Consider the following 22,266-nt stretch of genomic DNA (forward strand, 5'->3'; position numbering starts at 1 on the left):
AAGGGAATATGTGTATATTTACTAATTCATGTATACCTATTTGTATGTATGTATGTGTTTGAGCAAACTCCCGGATATGGTGAAGGACAGGGAAGCCTGGCGTGCTGCAGTCCATGGGGTCGCAAAGAGTCAGACATGACTGAGCAACTGAACGACAAATATGTGCGTTAAAAAAAAAAAAAACCCTAGTGCAAGTTCATACTGATTTGAATCCAGCCCTAAAGGGTTCATTTTTGTCTTCTCCCTTATTTGAGGCTTCTTTCTCTAACAGAAACCTGGATTGTATCATCTTTATGTTTACTTACTTTTTTAATCTTAATTCACATATAAAGTAATTTTAAAATCGAGAAAATTTGCCAGCCAGGATTCAGTGTTTGTTTATTATTTTAGTCCATAGCCTTAAACTATATCTAGTAAAAAACACCACTTTCTAAAGTTACTTAGGTCAGTTCCTTTTCCCCTATCCCTTCATTGTCATTATAATAGGTTTTTATTGTAATGCTGTTAGGGTCATTTTTCACCTTCAGCATTCTTACATTCTTATTGTTTTCAGGGTAAGTATGTTTTCAGGGCCTTGTAAAAACAAACAAACTGATTTTCTCATACAGAGCAAGAATTTTTGAGCCTTTTGCATTTTACTTTATTTCCTATTTGTTTCTATATGTTGATCAATTTTCTTTTTCTTGCAGCGAAAGAAGGTAAACCCTAAACAGATTTTGCCATGCAAAACATTTCCACAAGGATGTTCTAATAGGCTTCTGTGTCATAAGTCAGAGTCAACCCACCAGCGTAATTCTCCCTTTTCCTGTGCTCCAGGAAGGCACACATACATCATGTTTATTTGAGTTATTCTGCTCTCTTCAGTCATTGTGATAGCATTATACATTTTTTTACATAAAAGTGTTTTTTTACATAAGCATTCCTAGATATATGAGCTTTTTTGGCTTCACTTCCTGCTCTTCTGTGCATTCATTCTGCTCAGCTACACTGGTCCCCTTGCTGCTCTTGAACTCACTGGAAACATCCCCATGTCAGTGCCGTTGCCATCAATTTCCTCGCTCTGCCTAGGTCTTGGGCATTCCTGGTCCCTCATCTCCATGCTCTGCTACTTGTCTCCTGTCAGAGAGGCTTTTCTGGACCACCCTGTGTATAGTAGCCTCCCTTTTACATGTAACTTTTCCCTTTATTTTTCTATATAGCCCCTATCACTATCTGACAAAACTTTATATAAAAAACATAGATATATATATGTGTATGTGTATGCATATACATGAGCATATTGTGTTACTGCTAGTTTCCCCCATTTGAGCAAGGACTTTGTTCATGTCTTCAGGATCTAGAAGAGACCTGGGAAACCTGACACATACAGACACTCAGTAAATGTTTGTTGAGTGAATGAATGTCGGCTTGCCTCAGTTGAATGCTGGTTGAAGTCGTTGAACATTTGTACTTTAATTCTCAGTGATATAAATCAATATTGTGGAAAATTTTTTTCTTATTTTCCTCTCTTTGGGTTTTCAGATATCTTTTAATAATAGCAGCTAAACTAGGTATAAAATAAGGGTTTGGAAATCACATTCATACAATATTTTATTTAATATTGAAAACTCTTATCTCTTATATAAGACTGACATTCTCATTGTTTTAATCAGTAAAAAGAAACATGTTAAAAGTGAGGGGACATATAAGCTTAGGTTAAATTCACTGTCATCTTCTGTGTTTTGTTTGGTGTACACTCAGACCAGTTTATAGGTTTTTACTCTTTCTAGAGCTCATGCTTTCCTGGCTTTCCCGCAGGGAGAGCTATTCCTCTTTACCTTTTGTGACCTGCCTCTGTGTAGAATTGACTGCTTTCTCTTTTGAGGCTTTTACTTGTCTGTGTCCTGCAAGCTTGTAAACCCTTTGAGATTAGGAATTAGACATTATCTTTGTATCCCCAACACCTCAAATACTTTCTGGCTTACAGAAGGGATAATAAATCTTTAGTGACTGGAGAAAGACTTATTATGAAGTTGTTTTATATCTGTGGACATTTGTAATACTTAGTTTTAAAAATCTTGGCATAGGAGTAAACATGGAAGTACCAACTTCATTCCAGAGCAGTTTTTGGATGACTTCATTGATCTTGTTATCTGGGGCCATGAACATGAGTGTAAAATAGCTCCAACCAAAAATGAACAGCAGCTCTTCTACGTGTCACAGCCTGGAAGTTCAGTCGTCACGTCTCTTTCCCCAGGAGAAGCTGTAAAGAAGTAAGTAATGATTATATTTTCCAAATCAATTCTTAAAAATATTTTCTATAATAATCTGATCATCTCATAGGCCAAAAGTACTGATGGTGCTGTTACTTATATGATAAATTTATTTATCAAGACTGATTATTCCATATACTATTACTATTTTCCTAGATTTTAAGCTGTTTTCAGCAGGAGTGAAATACCCCAGTGGTATTAATGATTTTGCTGTTCATTAGGCCAATTCAAGGCTAACATTTTTTATTAATTAAATTTTAAGTTAGAATGCTATAGGAAAGTTGATGGATGAGTAGATTTTATTCTGGGGAAGAAGAATGTTTACATTTTTTCCTGTGATACAACATTAAGATCAAATTACTAAAAGTCTTCCTTGGTGGTCCAGTGGTTAAAAATCTGCCTTGCAATGTGCGAGACACAGGTTCGATCCGTGATCAGGGAACTAAGATCCCACATGCCACGAAGCAACTAAGCCCAGGCACCACAACTACTAAGCGTTGCATGCCACAACTAGAAAGTCCACAGCCAAATAAATAAATATTAAAAAAAAAAATCAAATTACTAAACATTTTTTAAGGAGGGGAGGTTTTAAGGATTTTGTAGACATTAACAAATATGATCATTTTGATGTGCACGTCTTCATGAGGAAATTTACAATGTGATTAGGTTTTCATTTCCCTCCTCATTTCAGACACATTGGTTTGCTGCGTATTAAAGGAAGGAAGATGAATATGCAGAAAATTCCTCTCCGAACAGTGAGGCAGTTTTTCATGGATGATGTTGTTCTGGCTGATCATCCAGACATTTTTAACCCAGATAATCCTAAAGTAACGCAAGTCATACAGAACTTCTGCTTGGAGAAGGTAATTCTTCTAGATAAAGGTCAATGAAATCTACTTTAGTTGAGAGGTTATTTACATTGAATTAAATACTTCAGTAGACTAGAGGGAAGACATTACATTTGCTACATTCTCATGAAACCTTTAAGGAACCACTGTTCAGTAAATGAGTTTTGGTGTATTGAAGGTTTTTTTTTAACTCTTTGAGATGGAAGAATGCTACATATAGAGGAAACTTTAAGCCCCCCTCCCAGATCCTTTCCTCCTCCTCAGAGATGCATGTATAATTGCTTTTATTTTTTTATCCTGATTTGATAATTTGTTCATTTTATTAATGAAAGCAGTAACTTTGATTGGGGAATCGCAGGATACTATGGTAGATGAGGAGAACCTTAGCCTAGTAATCTCCCTCACACATCCTCTCACCCTGAAATCTACCTCCAGATAAAATCTTGAAATGTGTCTGCTAGGGCTTCCCTGGTCGCTCAGCTGGTAAAAGATTATCCTGCAGTGCAGGAGATCCTGGTTCAGTCCTGGGTTGGAAAGATCCCCTGGAGAAGGGATAGGCTACCCACTCCAGTATTCTTGGGTTTCCTTGGTGGCTTAGATGGTAGAGAGTCTGCTTACAATGCAACAGACCTCGGTTTGATCCCTGGGTTGGGAAGATCCCCTGGGGGTGGGCATGGCAACCCACTCCAGTATTCTTGCCTGAAGAATGCCATGGACTGAGGAATCTGGTGGGCTACAGTCCCTGGGGTCGCAATGAGTCAGACATGGTTGAGTGATTAAACACAGCACAGGGACCATGTCACTTCAGTGTAAGTCCCATACCTCCTCCCATACAGATCACCATCCCTAAACCTCTGCAGAATTTCTTGAGCCACTTTGAAGTTGGATGAATGCATTTGATAATATGGAACTTGACATCTTAATACAGTAAGTCTACGCATGAACCTTCAAGTTGCAAACTTTGAAAGATGCGGACATGTGTTTGCATGTCCCATCACTTAAATTAGTTCACATGTCTGCTGTACATTGTCACATGCATGCATCCTCTGCAGTGGCTGTACTCTGGTGTACTGCACTGTACAGAGGGCTTCCCTGATGGCTCAGCAGTAAAGCGTCTGCCTGCAGTGCAGGAGACATGGGTTTGATCACTGGGTTGGGAAGGTCCCCTGGAGAAGGAACTGGCAAGCCACTCCAGTATTCTTGCCTGGAGACTCCCAGGCAAGAGGAGCATGGTGGGTTATAGTCCATGGGGTCGCAAGAGGCCGACATGACTTAGCGACTAAACCACCACAATCACTGTATAGAGTATGGTAATACAGTATCTTTATTTCAAGCTGAAGAATGTCTGGAAGGAAGAGTAAAAGCAGCAGTGATGTAGCTGGTATTGTTGTACTTTTCAAAGTGTCACATTTAAGATAAAAAATGTTTTCTTTATTTTTTTGTGTTTGTTTTTATGTATTTTTGTATGGAAAGTATTATAAACCTATTTGTGCATGTGTGCCAAGTTGCTTCAGTTGTGTCTGACTCTTTGCAACCCTTTGGACTGTAACCCACCAAGCTCCTCTGTCCATGGGATTCTCTAGGCAAGAATACTGGAGTGGGTTGCCATGCGCTCCTCCAGGGAATCTTCCTGACCCAGGGATCAAACTTGCATCTCTATGTCTCCTGCATTGGCAGACGAGTTCTTTACCACTAGCACCAGCTGGGAAACCTATTACAGTGTAGGATTATGTAGCCGATTGTGTTAGTTGAGTACCTAGGATAACTGTTGGACTTACGAACAAATTAGACTTACAGATTTGCTGTTGGAACAGAAGTCGTTCATATGTAACATTAATTGCTAACACTTAACTCAGTTCTTACTCTGCGTGTGCTCTTCTGCTTTTTATGATAATGATAATTGTCACTGCTGTTCATTGCTTGTATATTCCGGACACTGTTGACAGCGTTTTGCATTTAATCCACTTAGCAATGCTATAGGACGGTAGAGTCTACCATCCACATTTTATAGAAAGAGGAGCTGAACCTTAAAGTGAGGCAAATGTGATAACTACTAAACTGCAGAAACGCCCACTGGAGCTGAACCTTAAAGTAACTCACCCAATGTCACAACTTTACTAGCTTCATGTAACTCATAAAACTGAAAGGTTTAGGTTTGCTGGTTTCAAGATGACCAGATTCAGAAACTCAAATTAAGATAGCAGGCCCTTCGGTCTCTGTTTCCATGTTTAGTCCTGTGCCGCCCAGTCCTGTGGTTTTTATCTTAAGCTTCACTATAAGGAAGTCTGTCATGTGGTGGCCCACAGACTTACATTGCCTTTACAGCTGAATCATTTTTTTCCCAGTGGTTCCAGATAAACCCCTTAAACATTGAGTTTCCCTGGACTGAGGTCATGTACTTGTTCCTGAACCTGATCTCTCAGGCGCGGGAGATGGAGCATGAGTGAGTGGATTATCCCTGCCTACTCAGGGAGCTCAGGGTCTCTCAACCTTGGCACAGCTGACAGTTTAGACTGGGAAATGCTTTGTTGTGGGAGCTTGTTCTGTGCACAGTGGGATTTTTACAAGTCCTCTCTGACCTCTACCACCAGATGCCAGCCAGAGGTACCTCTTCCCCCTAGTCATGACAATATCTTTATTTTGAGGTTGAAGAAATGCTTGAAAATGCAGAACGGGAACGTCTGGGAAATTCTCGACAGCCAGAGAAGCCTCTTATACGACTGCGAGTAAGTCCTATTTAGATGAATTTAGCTTTATTGATTTTCAAAGGAGAGTTTTGTACAGTTTACATGAATTTTTTTTTTCCTTTTGGTAAAGTAGCAAAGAGAGTACGTATAGTAAAAAGAGCTGTCATCACTGGTGAAGAAAATAATAAAGCAGCCAGTATTTGATTTAATTGTAGTTTCATTCCTTTCTATAAACTTTTTATTTTATATTGAGGTATAGCTGATTAAAAATGTTGTGACAGTTTCAAGTGAACAGTGAAGGGACTCAGCCATACATATATGTGTTCTCCCCCATATCCCCCTCCCATCCTGGCTGTCACATAACATTGGTAAAGTTCCATGTTCTCTGTATATAGTAGGTCCTTGTTGGCTATCCATTTTAGTTCATTCTGATAGGTTTGACATTTTTGTTTTCTTGCTCCCCTCATTTCTAAATAGTGTTGTATTGACTAGGTTGGCCGAGCTCTCGGACTTCATTGCCTGTGGCTCCCCACTCTCCCCTCCTTCCAGGCACTCAGACTTCTTGCAGTGCCTCGGGCATATCAGACCTGCTCACTTCCTCCAGGTCTGTTCATGTCACCCAAGTAGTCACCTCAGTGGACCTTAGCCTGATTAAGATTGTAACCCCCAGGCCCTCTCTCCAGCACTGCTGATTTCACTTACCCTTCTCTACGTCATCTTTTTTTCCCCACAACACATCCACCTGAACTACGACATCCAATTTATTTGTTTGTTTATTTTGGTTATTATTTATCCTCAGCTACCAAACTATCTGCTCTATGGAAGCATGGAACTTTGTGAATCTTGTTAACTAATGTAGCCAAAGATCCCAGAACAGTCCCTGGCAATTGCACGTGGTTGATAAATAGGTGTCAAGAACTGACATTTCAGAGTTAGAAAATTCTAAAAAATCAAAGTGTTTCCTGTGACTCTAAACCTGCTTATCTTTTGCATCATGATATTCACAAATAACAACAGACTTCTTTTTTTTTCCGCCCCTGTGCCTTTCTCTTCTAGTTCCTCCCTTTTCTGATTTTCTTCCCCCAAAAATAATACATTGTCTACATTGCTCATGTAACAGTCTCTTCCTCAGTCCACTATAATCAAGGCTGTGACACCACCATCTCAGGTGGAAAATGCAACCTTCAATTGTCAAATCCAGTAGATTTTTTTTTTATCTTAGTTAGTGAGTCACTCTTCAGCATTCTCTTCTACAAGTTTTCTTTGTCCCTTCCTATATTTTACTTAGTTCTGTGTCCAGTCTAGGCATATGATCACCTATAGAATGATGGTTCCCAAATTTTGACCTACCCCTGAGACCTCCTTGTTGGAGTACAAGAGTCCTTCTAAAGCCTTGTGCCCAAGGGATATGGCCCTCAAACTGCAGCAGCACTGGCATCACCTGGGAAATTCTTAAAAATGCAGAATCTCAGGCTCCATATTAAACCCACTGAATTGCATTTTAACAGGATCCCCCAAAGATTTATATGCACATGACAATTTGAGAAGCCCTGGGCCGTACAGGATGAAGGTAAAGAGGACAGTCTAGAGTCAGACTGGTTTGATTCCGGCTCTGTCAGTAGCTATGTGACCTTGAGCCACTGGGTCTCTTGTCCCTGGGTATGTGCTTCCTAGGTCTGAGTGAATTCTCTCCATCTCGTTGTCATTGCTGTAGCTGAGCCTGGATGCTCTCTTAGCTGGCCTGCAGCTGCAGCTTCCTACCTGACTCTGCTGCAGTTTCCTCCTGGCCTCTCCAGACTAATGCCAACACTGTCTTTCTAAAATATGATATTGCATGGTTTTCCTGCTGAAAACGACTTAATGACATCCCAACTCTAACAAGAACGAGCCTAAACTTTCATGTGGCGTTCCAGACTTGACATGATCTGGTCTAAACCCACCTCGTTGCTTCTACCTTGTTTCCTGGCAGCACCTCCTGGACTCCAGTTTCTGACTGAAAGTTGCTGTTTCCTAGGCCTGCTGCTGCTGCTAAGTCCTTCAGTCTAGTGGAGTTTATTTCACTCTTTAGCATATTTGCTCACGCTGATCCTGCTGCATGGGATGTACTTCTCTTCTTCTGAAGTAGTCCCCTTTAATACTCAAGCTTCCCTCTTCAATAGAAACTTTTCTTGACATCCCTTCAGAATCGCTACTTCTTCGTGTCCTCAAACTCCTCTGTACATATTTCTTACAACACTATTCAGATTCTGCTTGCAGCTACTTCTTTACATGGTTTGTCTTCCTAGCCAGCTTCTTAGTTTCTTTCCAACCAGGATGCTGTTTTATTTATGTTATATCTGGCCCTTGGTAGAGTACTTAGACATTGTGGGCACTTCAGTGAATAATTTTGTAACGTTTAGAAAAAGAAAATTACAAATAAAACTAGCCTGGAGTTCAGTTGTTAAAAATATGTTTTGGGGAGACTCCCTAGCTTGAGCATTTGGCATTTTCTGGTTTAGAACATGGCAGCTGTAGAGATGGTTTATCTGGGTAATAGAAACTTAGCTGCTTTAAGAGAACCACACAGATCTCTCTATCAGGGCAGAAGCACCATGTTTCTCATCTATGTCTGCCTGATACTGTTAAAACTAATCAGACTTAGATTGAAAATTGGTGTTCCTTTCCCAAACACATTACTAACTCATTAATGATAAAAAGAAGAAACATCTTCCTGTAGGTAGTATTCCAAAATGTATTGGCTAGATGACCCTCACTGATTCACTAATTCAGTGAACAGATGTTTATTGAGTTACTGAGTGCCTTCTTTTAGTATATGAGGGGGTGGACAGTGATGATAAAATAGACAAGGCTTTCAGGAGATGGAGGTGTGAGAAGAGATACAGTAAACAAATAGCAAATATGTGACAGAATCTTAGCTAGTGCTAAGTGTGACAGAGAGTATAATTGGGGTGGAGGTTAGGCGTAGTCTGGAGAGGCTGGTAATGCGGTACAGTGCTGGTTCCCAGAGCATCCTTTGAGAACAGCTGGTTTAGGAAAATGATTATATCTGTTAGGAAGAGATGTGGTGTTTTTCTTTGTAAGGGGCTTGGTGCCATAAGAGACGTCTTTAAAAAAAGCCTGCCTTGAGAACCATTATTACTTCTAAATAGAAATCGTGAGCCCTCTTGTACCTGCAGTTTCATATCTGCAGATATGGAGGGCTGATTGAATTGTGCCATTTTATACAAGGGACTTCAGCATCTGCAGACTTTGGTGTTCCCAGCCAGGGGTCCTGGAATCAATCCCCCTGAAATACCAAGAGATGACTGTCCCATGTTTTGAAGGTGATCATTTCTCAAAGCTCACAAACTTGCATCTTTTCCTCCATGGATTTTCCCAATGTTTATTTTTGTCTGATGTGAAAGCTTATCCTTACGTGATAAACCAATTAATAAATACATCTAGTGCCAGCATTCTATTTGGATATCTGTTTTAAAAGTTTAAGAAAACTTGTTTAGAAATTTCACGTCCTTTACAGATGATATTCCTGGTTCCTAGACTGTTAGTTTTTACCATGGGGAGATACAGTGATTCTGACATTGCGGGAATTCTTGCTGTACCTTGATTCCATCAAACAATGTCTTGAAGAAGCATAAACCTTTGAATCTTTATTTTTTCACAGAATAAATTGTGTAACATCATGATGATCTTTAAAATGAATTGTAGAACATTAACATACAGCACTAACTTAAAAGTCTTATCCATAAATACTGAAATTGGTGCTCTGTTGTTTGCTAGCCTTTGTAGCTTGTTCTTTATTTCCAGGTGGACTATAGTGGAGGCTTTGAACCGTTCAGTGTTCTTCGCTTTAGCCAGAAATTTGTGGATCGGGTAGCTAATCCAAAAGATGTTATCCATTTTTTCAGGCACAGAGAACAAAAGGAAAACACAGGTAAGCTGGTTATCTGTTTTTTTTTTAAAGATATTTTTAGCACCTTTCTTTTAAAGGTATATTTTTGGCTATACAAGGTCTTTGTTTCTTTGCAGTTTTTTCCTCTAGTTTTGGCGAGCGGGAGCAACTCTGTAGTTGGGGTATGGGAACTTCTCATTGCTGTGGCTTCTCTGTTGCAGAGCTCAGGGCTCTAGGGCACTTGCATTTCAGTAGTTTTGGCAAATAGGCTCAGTAGTTGCAGTTCCCGGGCTCTAGAACACAGGCTCAATTGTTGTGGTGCACGAGCTTAGTTACTCTAAGGCATGTGGGATCTTCCCGGATCAGAGATCAAACCCATGTCTTCTGCATTGGCAGGCAGGTTCTTTACCACTGAGCCACCTGTGGTAAATTTGATCCCAGGTCAGGAAGATTTCCCTGGAGAAGGAAATGGTAACCCAATACAGTATTCTTGCCTGGAAAATGCCAAGGACAGAGGAGCGTGGCAGAGGAATCCATGGGCTCACAAAGAGTCAGACACAACTTAGTGACTAAACACACACGCATGCAGGCAAAAATTAGCAATCGCTTGTAAACCTGCGGTTATCAGTGAAGAAATGATGGCTTTCATAGTTTTTTTTTTAAACATGCTGCTGATTAATAACACATACTTTATAGATTTAGTGTTTACATATATATTATTACTATATATTCTAAATGTTTAGAGAATATACTCTTAAATTTTACAGCTAAATATTTCAACTTCACAGCATATGTGATTTAAGATTCTAGTCCTAAGAGATGTCCCAGAATATTAAAAAGATATATACTTAAGGGCTAATTAAGTTTTGTGAAAACTAATTGCCTTTATTTTAGCATTTATCAAAAACAGGTCACCTGACTGAAATAGTGCTTCTTCATAATAAATATTGGTCCTTTTTAAATACAGTGGCTTTTCTCCTTAGAACTATTGAGTCAGAATTAATATGTCCCTTGTTTACATGTACACCGCATTGGTTTTTATTAACCCTGATTTAATGAGCTTCTATTTTCATAGTTAAATTGTGATCAAAATGGTGTGTTCTGTTAATTCAGCCTGAAATAGTCATTTGGATATTTAAATAGAGCTCACAGAATACTGTTTTAGGGGAAAACAATCCATATCAGAGAATGGTTTTTATGCTGTTAACTTTAGCTAGTTATTGATGATGATTTACTCTAGTCATTCATTCTTATCAATTCCTTGGAGTTTTATTGGTATAGTATTTGTGAAAATATGGAGTTTAGAACTGGTTCTTTATTTATTTGTGTTTCATCCATAGTCAGTTTTGTTCTGATGATCCCTTTTTTGCTTAAACATTAATTGCCGAATGGAAACAATGACCCTTTCGTGTATCGTATTGAAAGCATGAAATTGTTTGTTGTTTTGGCCAGCTCTGCTACTTCAACTACATGTGTGAAATCATGCAAATCGCTTAATCTCTCTGATGTTTAGTTTTCTTGTCATCAAAATTAGGATAATAGCTATACCTGCCTCATAGTACTGTTGTGAGGATTGGAAGATATACTGTATATAAATGGTCTTAACATAGTGTCTGGCATAGTAAAATGTAGTAATCATATTTATGAAGTAATATTGATTCTCCCATCTTGAAATTCAAAAAGGATTTCTATTTACTTGTCCTCACTGCTTTGCAAGAGGCATGCTGAACTTTGTGCCTCTTTATCCTGTAAGCCATGGTATAAACTTTTCCCTCTGCCTAAGATACTTTTTTTTTCTCTTTTTTCGCTTATTGAGTCTTCCTCATTCTGCAAGTCTTGAGTCAGATGATAATAGTGTTTGCTATCTGCACATTATTTTCAGTCTTCTTGGGGAAGAAATAGTTCATTTCTTCTTGGTGTGTCATAGTTTTTTTTCTCAGCTCTGTTGTAGCACTTACCACCTTTCATTGTAATCATTAGCTATTATGGGTTGTCTCCTATCATGTTGTTATTGTATTTTCGCACACCTGCTGGACAATTAATATTCATTCTCCCGGACAGAAGTTATGAACAGAGCATATTACTAGACCTTATGCTTTTTGACTTCTTACCCAGTACTCTTTTTATTCTGTACCTACTGTTTTTTGAGACAACCATCCTGCATAAGAATGCAGTAAATCTGCTTTACTATACATGCTTCCCATTTGTCTCTCAGAATATTAAACAGATATGTACTTATGAGCTCAGATTTAATTAATAATTTTTGCTGTTTCATCAAGGATATTATTTAGTGAAACTGGCTGTTTGCTTTGTCTTGTTTTGAACTGTGAATACGAGGTGATGATTATTAGTAGAGCTCAGAACCACTGCCTTCACTCATCCTAAGGCACTGGCAGTTTTACCCAGGGCTGCTTTTGTATCATCAGTGTAAGTGGCAATACTGTGGAAAACGTAAATAATGTCTTCGGGTTACTATTGAGCCCCCTGAAGCAGTATGGGGGTCTCCCAGAGATCTGTGGACCACTCTTGAGGATGGAGCCAAGAGACATGTTACTTGGAGATCAGGAAAAGAAGTAGAGACTTGGGGGAAAAGGCTCTTGAAACTAGCAAAAATGCCATATTTTTGTCTCAAAATCTACTACGTTGAGCAAGCTGACAGCTGATAAAGTTTGGGCATACCTCCTCTACTGACAGGAATGTGCGTTGAATTTGGGTACTTTAACATTAAGGTGTCTGTGTGCGGTTAGTTGTGTCTACGGACTGTAGTCTGCCATGGATTACAGTCTATCCGTGGGATTTTTCCAGGCAAGAATAGGGAGTGGGTTGCCATTTCCTTCTCCAGGGGATCTTCCTGACCCAGGGATTGGACCCACGTCTCCTGAAATGGCAGGTGGATTCCTTACCACTGAGCCACCAGGAAGGCCTCAACATTAAAATAGAAACTGTTATTTTTTCTCCTCATGGATGTGTTTTTTCTAGGAGAAGAGATCAACTTTGGCAAATTCATCTCAAAACCCTCAGAAGGAACAACACTAAGGGTTGAAGACCTTGTAAAACAATATTTTCAAACTGCAGAGAAGGTAATTTCTTAATTACAGTTCTCCATTTGAATTAGTGGTGATCTTATAATAACAGATTTCAATTTAGGATATGTATAATTGACAGTTTAAACAAAATGAATCCTCAGAATGTTTTCATGAAGTAAGGTGATGATGAGTTACACTCATTTATAGTTATTATATATCAAGAAAAATAACTGCTTAATTAATGTTAGATATTAACACCGCAATTATTGTGTATTATTGTTGTTATCCTTTCTTTTTACCTCTGCTACATAAGTTTGAATCCGGGATTTAATTTTCTTGCATCAGGATGTAATTTCAGAATTGCTTTATTATATAGCCACAGGATGGTAATGCTACTATTATTATCATAAGTATATGCCATTTTGAGATCCTCTGGTTATGTTATCTTCCTGTTGCTGCCGAAATAAATTTAGTGGTTTAAAACAATGTAAACTTAGTGGTTTAAAACAATGTAAATTTATTATTTTAACAATCTTGTAGGTCAGAAATTCACTTTTCTCCGTGGACTAAAATTGAGGTATTAGCAGGGCTGTGTTCCTTTTTGGAAGCTGTAGAGTAGAATTCATTTTCTCAGCTTCCCCAGCTTCTAACTGTTCCTACCTTACTTGGCTCAAGGCCCCTTCTTCCATCTTCAAAGCAAACAACGATGTTTCTGCCTTGCTGTCTTTCCCCAGATAAATCTCTCTGACTCCCTTCTGTGTCCCACTTCTGCTATGAAGGATGCTTGTGATTATACTGAGCCCACCCAGATAGCCCCTGCTCGTCTCTGTTTTGTATCCAGCTGATAGCAATCTAAATTCTCGTTGTAACCTTAATTCTCCTTTGCTATGTAACATATTCATGGGTCCCAGAGGTTAGGATGTGGACATCTTTAGGGGGGCCACTATTCTGCCCTGGAGAAGGAAATGGCAGCCCACTCCAGTATTCTTTCCTGGGAAATCCCATGGACAGAGGAGTCTGATGGGCTACAGTCCCTGGGGTCACAAAGAGTCAGACACAACTGAATGACTAAACAGCAAACAGTTCTGCCTTCCACACTGGTCAACCTAATCTGATCATCAATCAGCTCCCATTTCTGCACTCCGTCCCACTCAGGCCTCTCTGTTTTCATAAGCCCTGAACTCTACTCCTGTTTCTTGTTTATACTTTGCTGTTGTTGGCCCGTAATATTTCTAGGCTTAATTACTGTCCTTTGTTTTCTTTTGCTTTGCTTCAGTTTTCCTCCAGTAACTAGATAACTTTTTTGTCTTTTTCCTTGATTCTGTATTTTTCCTTACTCATATAGAATTGTTTTGTAGGGAAAATACTGTTTTCTGCATCAGAAAATACTATTTTCTGTCTCTTACAGAACGTACAGCTCTCACTTCTAACAGAAAGGGGAATGGGTGAAGCAGTACAAGAATTTGTGGACAAGGAAGAAAAAGATGCCATAGAGGAATTAGTGAAATATCAGTTGGAAAAAACACAGCGATTTCTTAAAGAACGTCATATTGATGCACTAGAAGATAAAATCGATGAAGAGGTGAATAATGTTGGGTGAAAAATCTAATATTTAGATAGTCTTTCCTTAAGAGTTGCTCTTCACTTCTTTCTGGGAAATCACTACTTCTGTGATTTGTTCAGTTTCCTCATCTATAAAATTGAGATCACAAAATGAGGATTAAATTATAAAATGTCTAATAAGTGTCTAGAATACAGTCTCAAAAATGATTGATACCTAGTGAATGTTAAGTGCTTTAAAATGAACCTCATAGGGCGAAAATGTCTACTTCAATTTTTTAGTAAGTTTTGATTGAGATTCTGAATTTCACTTAGAAAATGCAGTTCCTGTAAGCATAAAAGCACACGAAAAACTCTTTAGATTTGACTACATGAAAATTTGAATGTTTGCATGTCAGATTGTCAAAAAAACAAAATTTTTTGACATAGTACTGACATGGAAAACATACTTGTATGTGGGCAGAATAAGAGGTTAATATTCTTAATACAATGTTAAAAGGCTCTTATGAATCTTAAGATTACTAAACATTTCAATAAAATAATGAACAGAGGACCTGAATAGGTGGTTCACAGAAGAAATACAAATTGCTAATAAGCATATGAAAATGGTATTTAACCTATGATAATCAGAGAAACTCAAATTAATTTTTTATTTGTCAAAGTAGCAATGATTTGTTAAAGATATTTAGTACCCTGCTGGTAGAGTATTGAGTTTGAACAGCTGTACTATAAAGCATTTTGGCAGTGTATGTCAAGAGGCTTAAGATTTGCCCTTTAATTCAGCCCTAGGAAATTTCCTTAAGACAGTAATGAGACAGAGATTTGAATGAGATGTAATTTATCTCAGTGTTACCTGCAGGGGAGAAATCAGAAATATTTTGGTAAAATAAATGTTGGCACATAGATACTATAGAATGCTATGTGTATGTGCTAAGTTACTTCAGTTGTGTTGGATTCTTTGCAACCCTGTGGACTAGGACTCTCCAGGCTCCTCTGTCCATGGGATACTCCAGGCAAGAATAGTGGAGTGGGTGTTACCATGCTCACCTCCAGGGGATCTTCCCTATCCAGGAATTGAGCCCATGTCTCTTGAGTCTCCTGCATTGGCAGGTGGGTTCTTTACCACTGGTACCACCTGGGAAGGCCATAGAATACTATGCAGCTATTCAAAATTATATTTTAAGAACATGGAAAAGTATTTTCAGTGTTAAGTAGGAAAAGAATTCCAAAAAAGTAAGATTATACACAGTGTGATCCCAATTATTTTTGTTTTCTATGTGAGTATATCTATGTGTGTATGTGAAAAAGTGGAAGAAAATATTCCAGATGTTATCAGTGGTTATTTCAAGTAGTAGGATTATAAGGGATCATTTCCTGTGTTTTCCAAATTCCCTCTAAGCAGAAGAACAAAGTATTATTTTTAAAACTCATTCCACTTGACTTGTATTTTTGTGCTTTTAATTATTTAACATAATTCTTTTAAAGCTTAATGATGTCAGCTAGTATACAACCAGTAATATTAAATGCCAGGTACTTTTACAGGGAAGGCAGATAATTCACACTTTAAAACCCCTTACTCTGTGATTCTGGATGTGTTAGGTTTATAAATTTTTAGCATGGGTAGATTTCTCAGTTAAGTGTCATAAATATAATATGACCATCCCCCACTAAATGTAAAATGCAAAGGTATGAAACTCCCAGGAGATAATGTAGGAGAACCTAGATGACCTTGTGTATGGTAATGACTTTTAGATTTAGCAGCAAAAGCATGATTCATTAAAGAAGTAGTTGAAAATCTAGACTGCATTAGAATTTAAAACTTTTCCTCTACAAAAGACTGAAAAGAATGAGAAGACAAGCCACAGACTGGGAGAAAATAGTTGCAAAAGAAACATCTGATGAGGGATTATTATCTAAAATATGCAGAAATCTCTTAAAATTCAACAATAAGAAAATATTAAAAATCCAATTAAAAAATGGACCAGAGACCTAGACAGACCAAGATAGACTGTTGGCAAGTGAGCATATGAAAAGATGCTCCACATCTCATGTCATTAGGGAAATGAAGCTACTACACACTTATCGGAATGGCGTAACTCCTGAACACCAACAGCACCAAATGCTGGTGAGGACATAGGGCAACAGGAACTCTTACGTTGCTAGTGGGAATGCAGAATGATATAGTCACTTTGGAAGACAGTCGGGCAGTTTCTTATAAAAGTAAACACACTCTTCCCGTGCTCTTCAGCAGTCATGCTCCTTGGTATTTATTTACCCAACAGAGGTGAAGACTTATGTCCAAACAAAACCCTGCACATGGTATTTATAGCAGTTTTATTCATAACTGCCAAAATTTGGAAGCAACCAAGATATACTTCAGTAGGGAAATGAATAAGTGAACTGTGAAATATCTAGACAAGGAAGTGTTACTCTGTATTAAAATGAAATGACCTATCAAGCATTTAAAAGACATGGAGGAACCTTAAATGAATATTACCAAGTGAATGAAGCCAATCTGAAAAAGTAACTTGATGTACTGAACATGACTTCTTACTGTGTAACATTCTGGAAAAGGTAAAACTATGGACTTGGTAAAAAGATGTGGTTGGGTGGGGGTGGGGTGAGAGGATGAATAGATTCACAGAGGTTTTTTAGAACAGAGAAACTATGCTGTATCATACTAAAGTGGTGGATTATACATGGATACATATACATTTGTCCAGCCTCATAGAATGCACAGCACCAAGAGTGAGCCTTTAAATTCTGGAGTTTGGGTGATACAGAGTATGGAGTGTGGAGTGTCAGCTGAACAGTTCTGGTGGGGGATGTTGATATTAATAGAGGAGGCTGTGCATGTGTGGGATAGGGTGTATGGGAAATCTAGGTAACTTCCTTTTAATTTTGTTGTGAACCCAAGCTACTCTAAAAAAAATAAATAAATGAAACAAGTCCCCCTCCTCATACTCTACCCTCTAAAAGGACCATCTACACCTGGAGTGACATCATGACTTTTGACAGAGAGAGAGAGAGTGTGTATGTGTGTGTGTCTGTGTGTGTATAGCATGGGGGCTAAGTGTATGGACTGCACACTGGATGACCTTACTTGCTATGGAACTGTCAGTGGGCTATTTTAATATCTCTGCCTCATCTATGAAATAGGGATAATAGAACTACCATCAAAGTTGTGAGGATTAAAAGAATACATGTAAGTCCTCAGTATACTGGCACATAATGCCTGCTCTGTATTTTTTCCTTGATTCTCATTTCTCATCTGTGAATGACTCAGTGCTTTTGGTATATCATATGCTACCTGGAATACTATTACATGCTATGGCATCTTTTAAAAAACAATTATTTTTCCTATATTTTCCCCCTTTTACTGAATCATAACATACGTGTTGCTATTTAACAAAACTCTGGTGCCTAGATCTTATTTCCCTTTAGCTCTTACTCTGCTTCTTTGTTCATTTTTCACAGCAGAATTTTTTTCTATATTTGCTGCTCAGAGTCTTTGCCTTCATTTTTCTCTTAAACCTATTCATTCTGGGGTTTTGACCCCATCTTTCTAGTGAATTTACTCTGGTCAAAGTACCAGTGACCTCCAGTGCTAAATTCACTGTCCATTCTCCATCTTAAATCTCACTTGACCACTTCTTAATGCCTTTTTTCCATTGGCTTTTAGGGCTCCACACTCTTCTGGTTGTCTTCCCACCTCATTATCTGTGTCTTCTCAGTCTCAATCTCTATTGATTCCTCTCACCTCTCTAACCCACTTATGTTGGAGTCTCCAGAATTCAGTCCTTTGACCCCTTCTTTATCTACACATTCCTTTTGTATTCTCATCCAACTTCCTGGCTTTAAATACCAACATCAGTTTGGTGATGACTTTTCAAAGGACTAGCCCAGAACTCTTCTGTCAGCTCAAGTCTTCTGTAGTCAAGAGCCTGCTGAATGTTCCCACTCAGGTGTTCAGGAGACCTTCTCAGCTTCCAGCATTCCCAATCTGAGACACTGATCCTTAGCCCCTAGTCTACCTGTAAGGTTCTAGTGGAAGCACCATTCTTTCATTTGCTCAGGCGATCAACCTTGAAGTCATCCTTGATTCCTCTCTTCCTGTCACCTGTATCCTGCCTGGAAATCCTTTAACTCTACCTTCAGAATTTGTACTGTTTGTGACAGAATGTGAATGTTTCTCACCACCTCCATCACTATCAGTGGTCTAAGGCATGGCCGTTTCTCACCTTAGTTGCTCCTGTTGGCTCCAAACTGGTCTCCCTGTTCTCCCAGTGTTTCTTGTCCTCTACCGTTCTATCCTCAGTTCCGCTGTTGGTGGTCCTAAAGTAATTCAGATGAAGTCACTCCGGCCGGAGAAGAAAAACCCCTTACAGTTGTTCCCAAGGCCTTACTGGATCTGGTTTCTGTAACTTCTTCAGCCACTTGTCTGCTCAAGCCCAGCATCCTCCTTGCTGTTTTAAACATACAGTGTTTCTGCCCCGGTACCTTTGCATGTATTCTTTTGATTGGAATGATTTCCCCCAGGTACTTGCGAAGTTCGTTCCCTACTTTTTAAAATCCTTGCCACTTTATCACTTTATTACCTTCTCAGTGAGGCTTTTGATGATCACCTGTAGCCTCTCCTTGGCACTCCCTGTCCCTCTTCCTGCATTATTTCTCTGGGAGCACGTAAACACCTTTTGCAAAAATTTCACAGGTTCACATACTTGAAAGGACTCCTAAGACTCCACTGAGCATACTCAAGGTTTTTATTTAAAGGCAGCTAGTATAGTTTGGCAAGAGGGAGGAGTATAGGCAGGCATTAGGGGTCTGGGAAATGCCAGGCATCCACTCCTCTCCTTACATGCACACCGTGCACCCAGGACTGGATGCATAGCAAGATATGTGCAGAAGTTGACAGGGTTTTTTTTATGCCCCTCTGGTCACATAAGCCATGCTAACTGCTCATCCAGGTAGGAAACCATCAGTAAATTGACACTGGGAATGCCAGAGGCTCCTCAGAGGTAAGGACAGAGTTTTCCCAGTCTGCTGCTAAGTCACTTCAGTCGTGTCTGACTCTCTGCGACTGCATAGACGGCAGCCCACCAGGCTCCCCCGTCCCTGGGATTCTCCAGGCAAGAACACTGTAGTGGGTTGCCATTTCCTTCTCCAGTGCATGAAAGTGAAGTCACTCAGTCATGTCCAACTCTTCGCATGTCCAGCCCATGGACTGCAGCCTACCAAGCTCCTCCATCCATGGGATTTTCCAGGCAAGAGTACTGGAATGGGGTGCCATAGCTGATTCCAACTACACCATCCCATACACTTTCTAAAATACAATATAGCTTATTTTGTTTCTGATTTTCTAACACAGACACACGCACACAGTGATTATAAGCTCCTTAAGGGCAGACTTTCTGACTCTTGTTCATTGTTGTATTCTCCACTGCTACAGCAGTACCTGGTACTTAGTGGCTTGTAAATATGTGCCGAGTAAATTATTAAATAAATGGAGCATGTCTCCAGCTGCATAACTAAATTGTAAGAGCTTTGTGAGCAGCAACTGGTAACAAAGGAAGCTCTGTATCCTTTGTGGCACCAGGACCAGGATTTGCAATCATTAAACTTTCAGTGGTTGACTGTTAACAAAATAGATCTTCAAGGGCCCACCCATTTGGCGCACTATTTAGAGAGCCTCCTGGATGATTATAGCCAGGAGCCTAAGGATAATTTGTGTAGTGTAATAACTCAAACCTGTTAAAAGAGAGGTTTTTGTTCTTAGCTATTTTTCTGAAGTATAACACCCATAGGACATTGCAGGTTCTTCCTCTGTAGTCTGACTGGCTGTTTTTCAATGACAGGGGCCATTTTGGCAGCAGGTAATGTAATTTTGTTTATGGCCAATTTTTCTTAGAGTACATTTCTGAATTTTTAATGTAAGTCACTGGAGGAGGCAATGGCAGCCCACTCCAGTTCTCTTGCCTGGAAAATCCCATGGATGGAGGAGCCTGGTAGGCTGCAGCCCATGGAGTTGGACACGACTGAGTGACTTCGCTTTCACTTTTCACTTTAATGCGTTGGAGAAGGAAATGGCAACCCACTCCAGTGTTCTTGCCTGGAGAATCCCAGGGATGCCTGGAGCCTGGTGGGCTGCCGTCTATGGGGTCACATAGAGTCAGACACGACTGAAGCGACTTAGCAGCAGCACTGGGAAAATATGACTTCTTTAATCTTTTGTGAAACAAAACTATACTTGAATTTCCAAGTTTTATGTTGAAATGAAAAGCATCTGTTAAGCAGTTTGGTATTTACATAACAGACATGTTTGTAACATATTTGTGAATTTTTCTGTTACAATCCAGGTACGTCGTTTCAGAGAAAGCCGACAAAAGAATACGAATGAAGAAGATGATGAAGTTCGAGAGGTAATTTTGCTGTTAATTCCTTTGCATATGTGTCAGCTTGTTAAATCAGAATAACTAGTAGGTTTACTTAGTCAGGCAGACTTCCCTGGTGGCTCAGACGGTAAAGCGTCTGTCTATAATGTGGGTAGACCTAGGTTCGATCCCTGGGTCGGGAAGTTCCCTGGAGAAGGAAAAGGCAACCCACTCCAGTACTCTTGCCTAGAAAATCCCATGGGCGGAGGAGCCTGGTGTCCATGGGGTCGCAAAGAGTCGGACACGACTGAGTGACTTTACTTTACTTAGTCAGTCTGCAGGATCTTGGTTTGGTGGGTGGGGCTGAGTAGGGGTTGCTGATGACAGCTGCCTTTGACTTATTCCAGTTCAACCTACAAATATTCTGGTTGCTGATATTCTCTTTTTAACCTTCTGCTATTGTTGAAAACTTAACTAATTGCTGATACGTATATGGAGTGGGAGAGCAGGGGGCAGGAATAATAATTTGAAGAGTTCTTATTAGTCAAAATAATTCCCAACTGCTATTAGAGCATCTTATCAATATAAGGTAAAACCTTACCCCAGCTGATATTATTTCAACAAAAAAAGAAGAAATTTAGTGTTTGGTTAGCAGTGTCATTAAAGGTAAATACACAGTGTCCACTGGTCTTTCTAAACTGTTGAAATTTGCTTGATTGCCCTCATCACTGTCTTTTCTATCTCTTTGTAGATTAGGAATTTGAGGTTAGCAACTGTTAACTTAAACTTTGGGCCTCTGTCTGGTACTTGGTGAATTCATGATTGAAATTCAAATTAAAATATATTTTCCTATTTTTTAATTGCTGTAAGTGTTGGATGATTGCTGTCTAGTACTTAAAAATTATTTTATCAATTATTTATTTTGGACTTTTGATTGCTTTCCTTCAGCATTTTCTATAGTACCTATTATGGGTAGCCATTGTGTTTTTTATTAGAGATATAAACATGAAAAAGATGGGCTGGGTCCCCAGTTTAGTACATGAGACAGAGATATGCAGAAAGAAAAATTTAATCCTTATGACCAGAAGTTTCATCCTCACTGAATTCATACAACTGTCCCATTAGTCCATTTTCGTTCCCTAAATATTTCAGAACTGTAGCTGACAGATGTACTCTTGCCTGGAGAATCCCAGGGACAGGGGAGCCTGGTGGGCTGCTATCTATGGAGTCACACAGAGTCGGACACAACTGAAGCAACTTAGCAGAAGCAGCAGCAGCTGACAGGTGGTGAATTGGAAAGAGCTGGAATTGCTCACAAGGACCACAGCCTTGTCTAACTCAATGAAACTATAAGCCACTCTGTATAGGGCCACTCAAGATAGATGGGTTATGGTGGAGAGTTCTCACAAAACGTGGTCCACTGGAGAATGGCATGGCAAACCACTTCAGCATTCTTCCCTTGAGAATCCCATGAAAAGTATGAAAGGAACAAAGATCTGACACTGAAAGATGTACTCCCCAGGTCCGCAGGTGCGCAATATGTTATTGGAAAAGAGTGGAGAAGTAACTCCAAAAAGAATGAAGAGACGGAGCCAAAGCAAAAACAACACCCAGTTGTGGATGTGACTGGTGA

The 22,266-nt window shown here is 39.3% G+C and overlaps 1 protein-coding gene across 6 annotated transcripts in view; it reads left to right on the forward strand.

Moving 5' to 3' along the window:
• Positions 1-22,266, forward strand: part of MRE11A (MRE11 homolog A, double strand break repair nuclease) — a 78,447-nt gene that overhangs the window by 25,736 nt on the left and 30,445 nt on the right. For all 6 annotated transcript variants that reach the window (XM_018059906.1, XM_018059908.1, XM_018059905.1 and 3 more), the window contains 7 exons: positions 2,067-2,252; positions 2,944-3,115; positions 5,746-5,826; positions 9,592-9,718; positions 12,656-12,756; positions 14,111-14,284; positions 20,619-20,681. In XM_018059906.1, coding sequence (XP_017915395.1) covers positions 2,067-2,252; positions 2,944-3,115; positions 5,746-5,826; positions 9,592-9,718; positions 12,656-12,756; positions 14,111-14,284; positions 20,619-20,681 — 904 coding nt within the window. The remainder of the gene's footprint in view (positions 1-2,066; positions 2,253-2,943; positions 3,116-5,745; positions 5,827-9,591; positions 9,719-12,655; positions 12,757-14,110; positions 14,285-20,618; positions 20,682-22,266) is intronic.

Source organism: Capra hircus, chromosome 15 (assembly GCF_001704415.2).
Source record: "Capra hircus breed San Clemente chromosome 15, ASM170441v1, whole genome shotgun sequence".
In the NCBI taxonomy this organism is placed as follows: domain Eukaryota; kingdom Metazoa; phylum Chordata; class Mammalia; order Artiodactyla; family Bovidae; genus Capra; species Capra hircus.